The sequence below is a fragment of the Nothoprocta perdicaria genome, unplaced genomic scaffold, assembly GCF_003342845.1.
Source record: "Nothoprocta perdicaria isolate Ctin4 unplaced genomic scaffold, notPer1 scaffold_7, whole genome shotgun sequence".
Lineage (NCBI taxonomy): Eukaryota > Metazoa > Chordata > Aves > Tinamiformes > Tinamidae > Nothoprocta > Nothoprocta perdicaria.
This window is the reverse complement of record NW_020455976.1, coordinates 3,882,110-3,896,211: the sequence shown is the minus strand read 5'-3', so window position 1 is coordinate 3,896,211 and position 14,102 is coordinate 3,882,110. Positions and strand designations below refer to the sequence as shown.

Below are 14,102 nucleotides of genomic sequence, written 5' to 3'. Positions count from 1 at the left end.
ATTTTGTATGTACAATATTTTTTGCTCACAGTGTGCCTTGCATTGCTTTATGGAATATACAGATAAAATCCCTTCCAGAGGAAGGCGCACATGAAATCCCACCTTCTTCTTTGGAAAGAAAAATATTTTGTACTGGTAACATGAGATTTATTGGGTGGGGGTTGGTGAAAATTTCAGTGGCAAATTTATCAAACAGGTAGAATATATATGAAAAGGACTCTCTATTTTGTATAGTAATCTGTTCAGGAGGTAATTCTGAATTAGAGTCTATACAGATATAAGGTTGATTTAATTTATAGTAGGTCACTGACAGTGCATACATTGTATCCATTCTGTAGGAAATTACCAGTCCCTTTTCTTTTATAAAGCCTAAAATGTGGTCCAGATATGAGAATGAAGGTCTCTTTCTTGGGTTAACCTGAATTTATGGGGTAGGTATAGGTATTTACCTTGCGACTGTGCAGGTGAAATTTCTTTACACTCTGCCAGGGAATAGCAAATTGATTAAATGTTGGTAAGAAAATACTGTAGTTGCAGAAAAAAAGAATTCAGATAGCACGAGGTCTGTGCATCACTTCTATACTGATTAAATGACTCCACAATAGAACTTAAAAAGTGTTTTGTATGGTTATGAAGCACCAGACCTGATTTCTACTCTAAAGTATAATTGGAGACGTTATCTGATTTCAGCAAGTTTTGGCTGAGAACTGTAAAGGGTAATAAAGAGGCAAGGAGTATTAATCAGCTTAGACTAAATTAAAAGTTACTCAAACTAAGGCTTCAATTCTGCCTATGGCTAAGTATAAATGGCTCCCACTGGTTTAATTCTTCTTTATTCAAAGGCAGAATTTGGTTAGAGTAATTATGCGGTCCTGAAGGTATTTAGATAATTTCAATGGCCAGTTTGGAACAAATGACTACAATTTGCTACATTGTGATCTCTTGCTAAGCCTGTATTTAAGGAATAAGAAGCCACTATTCATTGGATTCYATATATTGTGTGTATGTTGACCGTGAATCACTTGAGGAACCAAGGGGAACAGAGTAAAGGATGTACCTGGTGTAGGAAGGTTGTCTTGAAGAGACTAYGGAAAATTCATTGCTAGGAGCCTTAAGGAGAAGTTTAGATTCTGACCAGTTTAGATTGTCTTGATCATTTACGTCTGTTGTTGACGGAGGGAGCTAGGAAGGAACTAGAAGATGTGTGTGTATTCCTTCCAGCTCTGTGGCTTGATGGTTAGCAAGCGCATTATAGCTGCCCATCCATTTGCATCTTGTCATTGCTGCAGATGGGACCAGGAGAGTCAGGTGGTGAGTGCAAAGGGAGCCAGAGAGATAGATTTCACACTGGGACCAGAGCGTTTGACTCCCAGAGGTGGCCCRTGCAGTTCAGGGCTGATGGGGTCAAAGCCATCCAGTCGTGTCAGGCAGCTGGCTTCAGCTAGTGTTTCTAAAGTCAGTACATGCTTGTCTTTGCTCCATTGTAATGAACATGTGAAATGGGTCACAAAGCATCATCCCTGAATCTCTTCACAGACCAGTGGGCCTATCGCTGTGATAAGCACTACAGATCTTTTCCGTTTGGTTGAATAGAGAGCTACTAAATGATAGAGAAATCTATGTTAGCTGGAATAATTTTGCCTCCCAGTTTTTTGGGTGTTGTGGTTGGGTGAATGCGCTTAATTACTGGAGTTCAGCTGATGAGCAATAACTCATTAAACCTCAGTGACTTGGTTGTTTTTGTTCATATATGCCTCCCCTGTGTCTCTGCTTTGGACAGCAGACTAAAATTTCTGATGCTGACAGGCCAGTCCCTTATTCAGTCATAGCTTTTTCCTGCCAATCTTGAGGAAAAAAAGAGCAGCAAACCATCTGCTGCCTGCACTAATTGCTTCGTGATTGCATTCATTGTTCTGGCTGAAAGTACGGTTGTTACATGGGTGGTTGTTAACGTGGTTGATTCTTACCATGTAATTGTAGACCTACTGCATGCACTTCCATCTTCTGTGTAAGAGGAGTTACAGATCAGGAGAAAACTTCAGACACAAAGCATTGCTTGCAGTGCAAAGGCTTTTTGAAATTCTCATGTTTGAGTTCTCATGGGTTCAGGTTGCTCCTAAGATAAGGGACTTAATTTTGTGGGAGTGTTACTTGTATATTGTTCTATAACCTCCAAAGGTGGTTTGCCATGTAATCGGAAGGTGGATTCTCTACCTCAGTGGAGCAATATTCTGCTATTCAGATGGATTAGGCTAACAAATGACCAGTTATCAACCATGAACAAAGCTATTTGGAGAGAAGAAATACAGGTGAATTTGGAAAACACAAATCAGATGGGCAAAATGCAGAGTCTTCATTGCCCAGCTCAGGAATAAATGTACAAATGCAYTCAAGGACTGAAAGGCATTGACAGAAGCTGAGAAAGCTTTAAAATGGAGTTATTGTTGCTGCTTCTCTTCACTCAGTTTAAATAAACACTTGAAAAGCAAGATACCCAAGACTAGAGGAGCTCTGTCTACACAGCATGAGTAAATGAAAAGGTTTACTTTCTTGGGGGTGAGAGTGGCTTTCTCAGATATCTGATTCCACCTGTTTAATTTTAAAAGTGTGTCATGCTGGAGATTAGTGAGTTGGGGMCTGATGTTGGTTTGCATAGCTGAAGTGCTGAAGCAAGGATGTAGCAAATCAGGATTCTGGTGTCCATGTCATGCCTGTCATCTAATTGTGTCATCTTCCTCAGTATCCTATAGTAAAGGCATTTGGTTCAGCTACAAGCTAGAAGGGGGATATAAAGATAAATTTGCACAGACTCTCCTGTTTCAAGTTCTTCTATAAATGCCAGAGAAAATTATTTCCCGTGCTCTGCCCTCCTGAACCCTACGAGAAAAGAAGGCTAAGAATAAACCCTATGAGAAAAGCAGAAAAAAAAATTGTCTTTGAGGAAATTCATGTTGGTTCAAGTTACTCAGGTTAAGCTGCCATGAAATGGCAAGTGAGGATTTCTGTTCATCTTTACATGTCAGCAAGAAATAGCTTTCCACACAACTGCCCTAACACATGTGGTTTTCCACACGACTGCCCTAACAACATGTCTCATGACTCACTGTGCGTTAGAATAATCCCTAGCTTCCCTACAGACCTTCTCATCCACTGATGGTCGTGTCTTCATACAGTGGTCAGTACCATTCTTCCAGAGAGAAAAAGTGAGACACAGGGAGAAAGATGTCTCTGCAGCAAGAAGCCACCAGGCARTCGCCCAGCTGAGAGGTTCTTCTGTTTCTCTTACAGTGTCAGTACTTAAGGACCTATCTTGGATCAAGCTCTCCAGTGGAAAAACTAAAATAAAAACAAATTTCAACTGAAAATGGATGCAAAAAATTTCTTCCCCACTCAACACACTAAAAATTCCCTTGATGTTGAAATAGGACTGAGCTTTTTAAAGAGCATGTTCCCATATTTTTAGATCTAGATTCTTTTATTTTTTTCCTCTTTTCTGAAGTAGATATTTATCCAGTATAGTCCAGTGGATGATTGTTGGATTAAGTGGCACCAAACCCATTTTGTTTAAGCTGTTTTTAACACTCTGTCTGTGCCTTTTTATATCTGTGTGTTTAAAGCAGGGAAGAACCTTCCTTGCCAGATATTAATAAAATGAGATTATATAGCTGTACAAGGCATGCAAAAAAGATCTGGTTACTGACCCACTGGGAATTGCTCAGGTAGCACCCAGAGAAAATAATAGAGAATAGATTTGATGGTATAAACTCCACATGCATTCAAGTGAGAGAGAAAGATGTTCATATATCAAGGATGACAGGAAAATCGCTTGTGTAAACCAGTCTGTGTCAGAGAGTAAGGATGTGTATGGCCAAAGGATGTTTGTGCGAAGAACAGACCAGCTCTTAAAAGCACTGAACAAAAGGAGCTGGACTGCAATCTTTTCAAGCCGGTCTGTCCTTGTACATAGCTAAGTTAGTAAGGTCTAAACTGGCTCCATCATTTGTGTGTTTGGAGTAATACTTGTGTCTTAAAATAATGTCTCTGTCATACACTTCTTTGGAATTCAACCAGATGCGATGGACTAATTTGGACTCACTCTATGATTCTGAAGCCAGGAGCAAGATTTAGCCTTTTGTTTCACTGCATTAAAATCGAACTTTGAGGGTGCTCTGCTTGGAACTGATTTGGGCCGGAGACCTCCAAAGGTTCCTTTCAACCTCAAGTTATTCTGCTTCTGTTTACACCCTCTGAATTTCAGTGGTAGCAGTTACTGTATGCACAAACCAGAATTTCAACAAAACAAAAAATTCTTTCACCACAGCTTGCATCATAACTTTAAAGTTTTCATTCATTATCATCAAGCAGCATAATATTTTTTTTTTTAGTTTTTGTTCAGTGCAGCTGATAAAATTTAGAGGACTATTCACTTGGACTCACATTAGCCGAGGGAGGCTAATCCCGTCTAAAGTTAATGGAGAGGAAAAAAGGTTCTTTAAGAGCGTCAGCACTAGCCATTTTTAATCATCCTCTGGAAAAGCCTATATCTTTTGACAGACTGAAGATAGAAGCAGGGAGACTGTTTGCATATGGCTATCATTAGCCRATAGGAATAACTCCCCCTTTTCCTAGGGCATTGGTCCTCAGATAGTGCACACCATTTGTGCTAATATTTTAGGCACCACTAATCAAGCAGGCTAATTTCCTAGCAGACATGATTCACTCTGACACAGAATGATAAAGATGAAAAGTATTAAGGAATTTGCAGCATAAAATGTGTCTTCACAACATGTGGCACTTTGTAGTTGATTTTGGATATCCTTTTCAGTCACCAACACCGTGCAAGACATAGCGGGTCTGCAACACACTGTTGTTGAAGTGAGCTCTAGCCTCTATTCTTAAGAGTCTCCAAGTGGACATATTTCTGAGCAAGSCATGAAACATGCATAGAAACATCCACATTTGTAGCTCGGGCTTTGCAAACTGCCTGTGTGAAGTCCTGAAGTGCAGGTACCTGCCGGACATCTTGACAGCTTGTCTTGCACACAGTCCTTCAAATAAGGACTTTCAAATAAGCCTTGTTATCTCTTGGCAGACTGATGAACATTTGGTGGTAACTGGTACTGAAGGTGAACAAGGAAGGAAATCTTCACTCTTCATCTTACTGTTGATTTTGACTGGATTTTCCTTACTTTTCTTAGTAGACCTATTAATCTTCCACATACCTCACCAAGTGTAATATGATGGGAGAACACTTTAAAGTAATGAATAAAATTAAAAAACAATGAGGAATTCCTAGCCCTTCCACTCCACATATGAAAGAATGTTAATAAGAAAAAATCAGCTAGCAGAGCCCAGTGGCATCCTGTCAGTCCAAACAGGAGATGCAGTTCTTGGCCAGAAGCACAATCAGTGAAATGGAAGGAAAGACTCCCAAGCAGTAATCACTGTGCTCTTTACCACTAACTCATTTATCTTTAGGCACATGAATATGCCCTTGCTTATCCATCTGTATGAACACGAGCCCACTGCGCCCTTAGAGAAATTGTTCATTTGCTGCTTGGGATCCATGGGTACATATTTATAGTTATGGGTAGAAACCTTGACTCTCTACAAGATTCTCTGTACTCTTCATAATTCTAATTTCCCTACTTCCATGAAAATTTACCTTTCACTTTTACCTTTCACCTTTTTCTTTCCATCAGAGATGGACAGAACAGTGGGTTTGGAATAAGGACATGTAAACAGTAAGATGCCTCTTACAATTGTAATTTTGGGCAACTTGCTTTTCGCTTTTCTATAGATGGTTCTCTCCCTTCTCTGTCTCTTTCTGGATAGTAATAYCTTAAATGTCTCCAGTGTCTTATTCTGCAAAGCACCTATCAGCAGTAAATTCACTTGTAGCCCATAGCTTTTACTATAATGCAAACAATAACTAGTAATTTATTTTTAAATGTAGTTATGTATGTGCTCATGAAAATTCTGACATTATGCCTAGATTTCTATTGAAATAAGCCTTTTTGTTCTTTTCTGTTCTGTTCTCATGCCAGCAAAATATGCTTTTAGCCAACAATGCATTTCTTTAATGTTGTTATCTAGACAGTTATCTAGAAAACTTGTAAATTTACAACACAGCAGAACGCAAGTGCAGAATAACCTGTTAAAGACAGTAGTTTTTAACAGAGAAGGAAATTCACCTTGAGGACAACATCTCAAGTGCAGTGGTAAATCCGTGATCCCTGAGAAACTTTAMGTCAAGACAAGATGTTTTCCGAAGATGCAGTCTAGTTCAGGCATTGTTGCTGGACCTGGTAATTCTCTTTGCTGATAGAGTTAGTGGATAAAACTCTGTGCCATCTGTTTGAAGAACAGACTGATGATGCTAGTAGCTCCTTTTGGTTTCAAAATATATATGCATAGGCATATTCCTATAAACATCTGGTAGTAAAATTGTGTTTCCTGCCACTTGCTAGTATATGAGTTGCCTGCAGTGGAGACATCATGCTAATCCATTTGCTTGCAATCTGCCACGAGACCAGAACACAGCTGAGGTGGCTCATTTCTGACAATGTATGGGGAGTTATTGAGGGAAAAGCTTGTTCTTTTATTTAAAAAAAAAAAAAAAAAAGTATCAACAGCCAAGTATCAGTATCAGCCAAGTATCAGCACTGAAAAAGGGATGGAAAAGAAAGTTAAAGCAGTAACAGAGCTGTAGTCTTCACTGGTGTTCAAAATTACTGTGAAGCACATATCTGAAAGCTTTRTCACTCTGCCGTGTCTCCATCAGAATTCTATAAACACCCATTATTGGATAACCTTATTGATGGGGTCTCTGTAGCATGATTAATGCATTACTGCAACTTAAAGCATTCAAAATCTATGCAATATCCCATAAAGTTTTGCACTTCAAGGATACTTAAGTGTCTTAACAGTAGAACTTTGAATTAGGTTGGAAACTATCAGTAAATAGCAGGCTAGCTCTTAGTCTTTGCCTGTAGGAAGAATTGGAAAAAAAAAAAAGAAAAAGAAAAAAAAAAAAGTGTGGTTAAACACTGTAAATATCGCAGAACTGAGATAAGGTACATGATGCCTGTCTTATTGCTATTGGGGGGTATAATATTAATTCCAAATATGCTCTTTCACAAATGAAAAATTTTTTAATAATACCCCTGTGAACAATAGCAATAATGACAAAAACATTAGTGAAGACAATAGAATTTCAAATGCACCTGTGGTGGTAGTAATAATCTAACTAGCTACAGTCTATCAGTAATAAACTTATTCAAGATAAACAAATGGGGAAAAGAAGAAAGACTTGACAACATTTACATAAAATTACATCATTTCATCTTCATACAGAATTGTCTTTATCCAATTAGATGTTGTTTATTGTAATCCTTGTAGTTCAAGGTAAACTGCACCTTAAGAACATATTTTTTAGGGGAATGGAACTAAATTAAGGTCAGTATTAAAGATGAGGAAGTGGAATCTCAAAATCGTCATGTGGTTTATCAGCACAAAATCTGAGTTAGATTGTTTTGTATATGTGTGATTAAGACCTCTTTGATATGGTAACACTATCTCAAAATACTGAAAACAGGCTTAATTTCAATCACAGAAATACCAGAAAGTGTAAGTGTCAGGAAGTGTGATCTGTGCTAGAAATCTTCTCAGGGAATTAGATTTGATTTTGAACCAATCTCCAGGCTTTTGAAGAGGTTCTGAGTTTTCCAGCTGCATCTTTTTCCTTAGGTCAAAACTCTGTTGTGAATTTTTTGCTTTGGTCAGATCTGTATCCAAAAAGAATGACTGTTGYTTTCTTGGAAGTTGGAGGTAAGAGAAAGTGAGCTTTTTTATATACTTGAATGCAAGTATTTGAATTCCCCTAAGTTGGTAATTCCAACCGACAAATAAAGTTAGACTCCATATCATATTCCTTTATAACTTGTTTARGGAAACTGTCTTCAATAAAAAGAAAAATAATGATGACTACCAGCTCGCTTTAAATATTTCCCTCGTGTCACTTTTAGCATCCAATTGAAATCACCTTTCCTTTAGCCACACTCCAGACTCCCATATACATAATGTTTTTTGCATGAGATAAAATCAGCGCATAAAATTGAATATCCTCATCAGCACAGGAAGCACATGGAGCTACCATGTGAGAGATCAGTATGCAAAGAATAATCAGAAACAAATGTTTTATCAGAACATTCACTTAGTTTAAATGAATGATGAAATGTCATGGATACCTCAGCTCAGCCTTATCTGCAGCCATTGAAATGGAGCTGATGTTGTGAGAAGACTCCTCGTTTCACAAAAAGCTGTGCCTGGGAAAATGAGTATCTTGAGACCAGTTGGAGTGATGGGTAGATCTCAACTAGTGTCATGATTCTTCGAGTTGATACTGTCTCATAACTGGTAGTCATTGAGCTTCTTGGTACGTGTAACCTTGCTGACAAGGTCAGACATGAAATGAGCAAATGTTTCTCCTCTTCTGCATCCTCCTGAGGATGATGCTGGGAATGTAAATGCCTGGTTAGGTGAGTTAGATGAGWATGCACATGGCAAAGGTGTCATCTGGCTCTGAGGAGCGCAGAGGTCATTCTAGCTGGGCAGCAACAGGGATCACCTTCTTTGAAACAGATCCATATTTGCTAGCAGCATCTGATTGATGCCATGGTTTTTTATGAACCGTCAAGTTTAACAGCCAAATACCTTAGATTCAGCCAGCTCATAACAAACCTTTCAGAATCTCAGGCAAAATTCAGTGTTCTTATGGGAAACAGGTGGCACACAGCATAACGTTATTAAAGGGCATGTCCCAAACTCCCCCAGATATAATACTTCATGAAATTACGAAAAGCTTATTTTGTTTGTCCTGAAGATGTGAGTTYATATCAGAAGATTTCAACTGCATAATCCAGATAAATCCAAACAGACAAACAGGGTCCTATGGGGTATAATTTCATGCCATTGATCACATCGACATGAATCAGAATTGTTTGGTGCCTAGAGAATATTAAGCCTTCAAAGTTTGTATTTTAACTATTTGTTTGAGATTTTTTTTTTTAAATGCATGCAGAATAATAACCAAATTTACAGGACCAGATAAGGACTGCTGGTAGTCTTAGCTGCGATGAGAGAGATGAATCCTCAGCTACTCTTATTTGTTTTAATTCTCCAAAACTGAGTGAAGATTTGGTGTTTTATGATGCCATCTGAAATAATAGAGGATTTTRTGAAACACAGATCTTCAGAGCTTCCTGCTTTAGATGGATTTTCCAGAATTTAAGGTTTTTCCTCTTCTGTCACATACTTCCCCTTCTAAAAGTGGTATTAATGCTAGATCAGATGAGTCAATTTTTTCTTGACACCTTAATGGAAAAAAAATAGTTTTTCTCCCTATGTTTTCAAGAATTTAGGTTTTTGTTATAGTGTAAACTCTCAAAGTAAAACAAACTGATCRTGCTTTAAAACTAATTTCTCTTATTTTTTAAATTCTCATTAATAATGTATATAGAGAGTTTTTTCTTCCTCTCCTAATGCCTTATTTAATTACAAACATTTGTAAAATAGTTTATTTTTCCTTTGCATTTTCACCTGATTGTAGGAAAATTACCCTATACTTAAAATTACCTTTTTTGATCTCTAAAAACAAATCTCTATGTTAAAGAATGTTTTGATAGCCTAAAGTCAAATTAATATAACCCAAAGAGTGCAAAAAAAAAAGGGGGCCAATTAGTGGTGGAAAGATCAGAAAATTGGAAAGACAAAGGGGAAAAAGAAGGTCTTCTTAACTACAGTTTGTGTTTACCTGAGCGTGTCAAATCATTTTAACATGAATCTTACACTATCACTATGACATGATACATAAGCAGAGCTGTTTTGCTCCTCACAGGTTTGGAAACCAAGGAGCTGAGCTGASCAATGTACAAATACTGTTTGGTGTAGTTCAGGAAAGACATTTTCAGTTTTCCCCCTTCAAAAGGATATTAGTGTAGTGCTGCAAGAAGGATTTTCTCTATAGCTAGCAGATTGTTCTGTAGTTTGGAAGATGTACTTTTGAATCCCTTTTTAGCCTTGGAATATATTTGTAGTCTTGGGATATCCTTTCATCTTCTCATCTGGAAAAAGAGAGTGTTCATTTTCTATGTCTGAAAATATTAGGGAAAAAAATCTAAAGCCAGTAACAGCAAATAGTTAATGACTATTAAGTTATTGGTTATTATACAAAAATAGAAGAGGAAGCGAAAAAGGAATTAGTCTCTGATGAGCAAGGGTCAAATCTGAGAGATCAATATGAAATTCATACTCCATAAYAGTTTGATCTCACTTAAAATAGAGATGTAAAATCACTACTTGGCCCTGAGATGAAATTTATATATCAAAATTGGAATAGGCTCTTTCTCTAGTTGTGGTTGAGTGGCAAAGAACRTTATCAAATTTCAGTCTAATAATAAGAATTGTCATCAGATGGTTCTGGTTGCCAAATAAAATGTCATCTCTGAGGGGCCCACAAGCCTGCCCAAGTCAGTCAGAGGAAGTCCTAGGAGAGAAAATTTTTGTAGCAACGAAGTATGATGCTGCCTTTAAAAATATATATATCTATACAAGTACTATAATTGCTAAATGGGGAAAAAATAWTCCCAGCTGTCATGTCTGATACTAGACAAAAACCTGCCCTCCAAATATTTTTCTCTTTTTCTGGTCCACCTAGATAAACCCGCTCTGAAATGACAGTTAGAAAAATGTCTGGGGAAAAAAAAAACAAAACAAACAACAACAAACTAAAAAACTGCAGTAAAAAAAAAAACAAAAAAAAAACCCCAGAACTAAAAAAAAAATGCAGTGACATGGCAGTCATCAAGGGGGATGCTACTGCAGCRCAGATAAAGCTTCTGTAGGGTGTGACAGATTCAATTTGGGTGCAGTTGCTACAGCCAGCAACTTCAGAGAGATGATAACTGCTGCTGAAAGCTTTGTGCAGGGAATCTAGAGAGGGTAAGACTGGGATTTAACAAAGAGTGAAGACAAGATTTACTGTGTTGATTGCAGCCATCTGAACGCCAGTTTGCCTAGAAAGTTTTGATATTACATATACCTGCTCTGGAAGCACAGAGATGTTTGCTCCATTTTTTTTGATTGTTCTCTGTTTTTAATTTAAGGATGTTTTAATAATGTTCATCAAATGATCTCAACTTTATTAACAAGTTAAATTCTTTTATATGAAGACTTATCTGAGACGAAGAAACCACTTTGCTATTCATGGAAGGACCTTGGCCTGTGAGACAGATTGATAGGGACTTATTGTGGTTGTGTTAATTTCTATTTCTGCTGCAATTAGGAGAGCAGATCTAGAAATGGATTTTGGATGTGAAGGGGAAAAAAAAATACCTCCTGTAATACAAATTCTTTTGATTAGCTGACCTGAAAGCACTTTACAGGTATCACAGTTAAATTTCTTGAAAGTTTTTCACTCTAAGATGGTGTCTTGAGATGGTAGATCAGAGTTCAAAAAACAGGTCCAGTTTGGAAGCATCCTGTGTTCCTTGTTGGAAAAGATTGACAGCATCTGTGAAGACAGGGAAGGAAGAGAAACAGAATGAAGCAAAGTATAAGATTGAGTGCCTATCAGAGTTTCCATGTGAGAAATTCGAAGCTAAATAAAGCAAAAGACAGAAAAACAGAACGTAAGTAATTCTGCACTCTACTGTCCTGAGAATTACCCGCTGGTATCATTTAAGGAGAGCAGCTGCTTCTTGGATAAAAAATAACATTTGTATATCATACCACAACAACGACATGTCAAAGTATAATACCTGTACATGGCTCCTTTTTTATTTTTTTGGACTGACCTTTCTCAGTCTGGTTTGGTATTTATCATAGAAAGTTTTTTTTCTAAATGACTGATGTATTTGGGTATTGTTTGTGTAACAACGTGAAAAGAAGATGTCATGCTGTTTGCAGGAGGAGGACAGGAGCAAAGTGAGAGACAGACACTTTTATGGTACAAGTTGCTTGTGCTGTTCAGGTTTAAAACAGGGGCAAAACTGGGTCATTTAGAAGTTTTTGCAAATGTGTGGGTCCATGTCGTTTTTGGATGATTGCAGTGCTCAGAGGGTTGAGTGAACAGAGTGCTGTTCATGCTCTAAATCCTAATTCATAAAATTAYGGGCAGTCTGAGGCTAAATACTGGAACAGAAGGTGATCTCTCCTCTCTGAAGAAGGCTGCTGGTGACTACAGAGAGATTGGCAATACAGCATGATACCAAGGAAGGCAAGTTTGCATCTCCGGTGTCAGAGCCAGGCTAGCATTTCAAACTTTTGTGTTAAGCTAGACATTATGTCTACTAGAAGTTTAAGCAAGTAAAATGCAGCTTTCCCCTTGCTGCATGTTTTTATTACCTGATAGTATCATGAGGAGCTAGACTGAGTTTTCGCTCATGACAGGTAAGTGGACATACCTACATAATGATCTCTAAGGTAGCACCTAGTGAGGTCCACGTTGTACTGCTCAGCATTGCTTCTGTCAGAATGGTCGCTGTAGAGATCTGTAAGCTATCCGGAAAATAAGCTTTGATCCTTGAATCCAGATCACTATCTCAAGAGTAACTCAGGAGTAGAGTAGAATTCTTTAATTTGATTTCTTTTTGTGTTTTATTGTGATTCATGACTATTTGCTTTTGTCCACAGTTGTTCAGTTCAGTGGAGTTTGGCAGAAGATGGCAGCTTCTTCACGAGGGAGTTGCACCAAACAGATTCTATTGGTAAGAGCAAAGCCCTTTTTCCTCTTTCCCAGGCACAGCTGCCCCAAAATTACAGAGCTGTTGAATTGGCAATGTGGCAATCTCAAGGCAATGTGACTGAATACAGCCTTTGTTGCTGTCAATTGCTGATTGCTGAGATTGACTCAGAGCTGTGGTTAGGGGGACRTTCTTCCTCCTGTTCTGTGTTTGTATAACCCTTGGCATTATGGGATTCTTGATCTAAGAAAGATGCACAACTGAAATTTATCTTCTGTCCTTCCCTGACAGCATTTTGAGTTCTAGTGCAAATCAGTATTCAGCATAACTTGTTCCCTTTTGTGCTCAATACATGTACTCAATACATATTGAGTGTGCTCAATACAATCAGTCTAGTGCTGCTCCTAGGGAGGATAAAAGAGTGAAGCCCTGTGCCTTTGAGGACTCCAGCATTTCTGCCGCAGATAACAATGGACAATATAGGTCATGCATTGAGCAGATGGATGCCTACAATACGAATAATGATGAAAATGTTCATTTTCCCTTTCCATGGAGCTCAAGCTTTGAAGGCCTCTTAGAAGTTAACAAACGAGAGAACTCTGCTTTAGAACTTAAAAGGCAAAGAGTAAGTTGAAAAGAGAAAGTTGTAATCACCCGTCTAATTCCCTACAGCAATAACTGAAACATGAAGCTGCAAGCCTGTATTTTCACCTTGCATAAAATGTCCCTTGCATAATACACTTCAGACAGCGCTTCTACTCTTCAAAATAAAATAATACAACTTGTGGAACAGCATTGTACCTTATTCTGGTTGATGTATTTTCCTTATCAACCTGGAGAAAAATACTCATTTAGCTCCAATTATTTGGCCAGCATCTATCCTCAAAAGCATCTATAGTGGAAAACAGAGCTGTGTGTGTGTAACTGAGAGTGCRTGTACAATAGCCTAAGGAACTGGCCTTTTTCTGTGCCACCAAGTACCTCAGGACAAAGTATGTACATTAGTATGTACTCACAGCACTGCTGTCGCTGACTCCCTATGCAGAAAGCCAAAGGAGAACCGAGCCTGAAGAGTTTCTTTACATGCAGTTGAAATAGTGGGAATTCATTGTACAGGTTGTATACAGCCCTTATAGAGCCCTACGTATTGCTTTCTTCTTTTTTTTTAAATATATTTTTTTAGAAATTTAGATTATTTATTTATTTAGAAATCACATATTTTGAAATATATGGGGTATGATGAAGAAGATTCTRAAGTTTGGCTTTTATTCATTCTTCAGAACAAAAATGAATAGGGAGAAGAAATGTCCCAAATCTTTGCTTTTCAAGGGAGATGTCTTGCGGAGACTCTCTGTTCTG

At 37.9% G+C, this 14,102-nt stretch overlaps 1 protein-coding gene across 1 annotated transcript in view; it reads left to right on the top strand.

Annotated features, from left to right (window-relative positions):
* The window catches only part of LOC112957051 (VPS10 domain-containing receptor SorCS1), a 269,061-nt gene that overhangs the window by 166,700 nt on the left and 88,259 nt on the right, over positions 1 to 14,102 (top strand). The window contains exon 5 of the mRNA XM_026050581.1: positions 12,694 to 12,767. Within this exon, the coding sequence (XP_025906366.1) occupies positions 12,694 to 12,767 (74 nt within the window). The remainder of the gene's footprint in view (positions 1 to 12,693; positions 12,768 to 14,102) is intronic.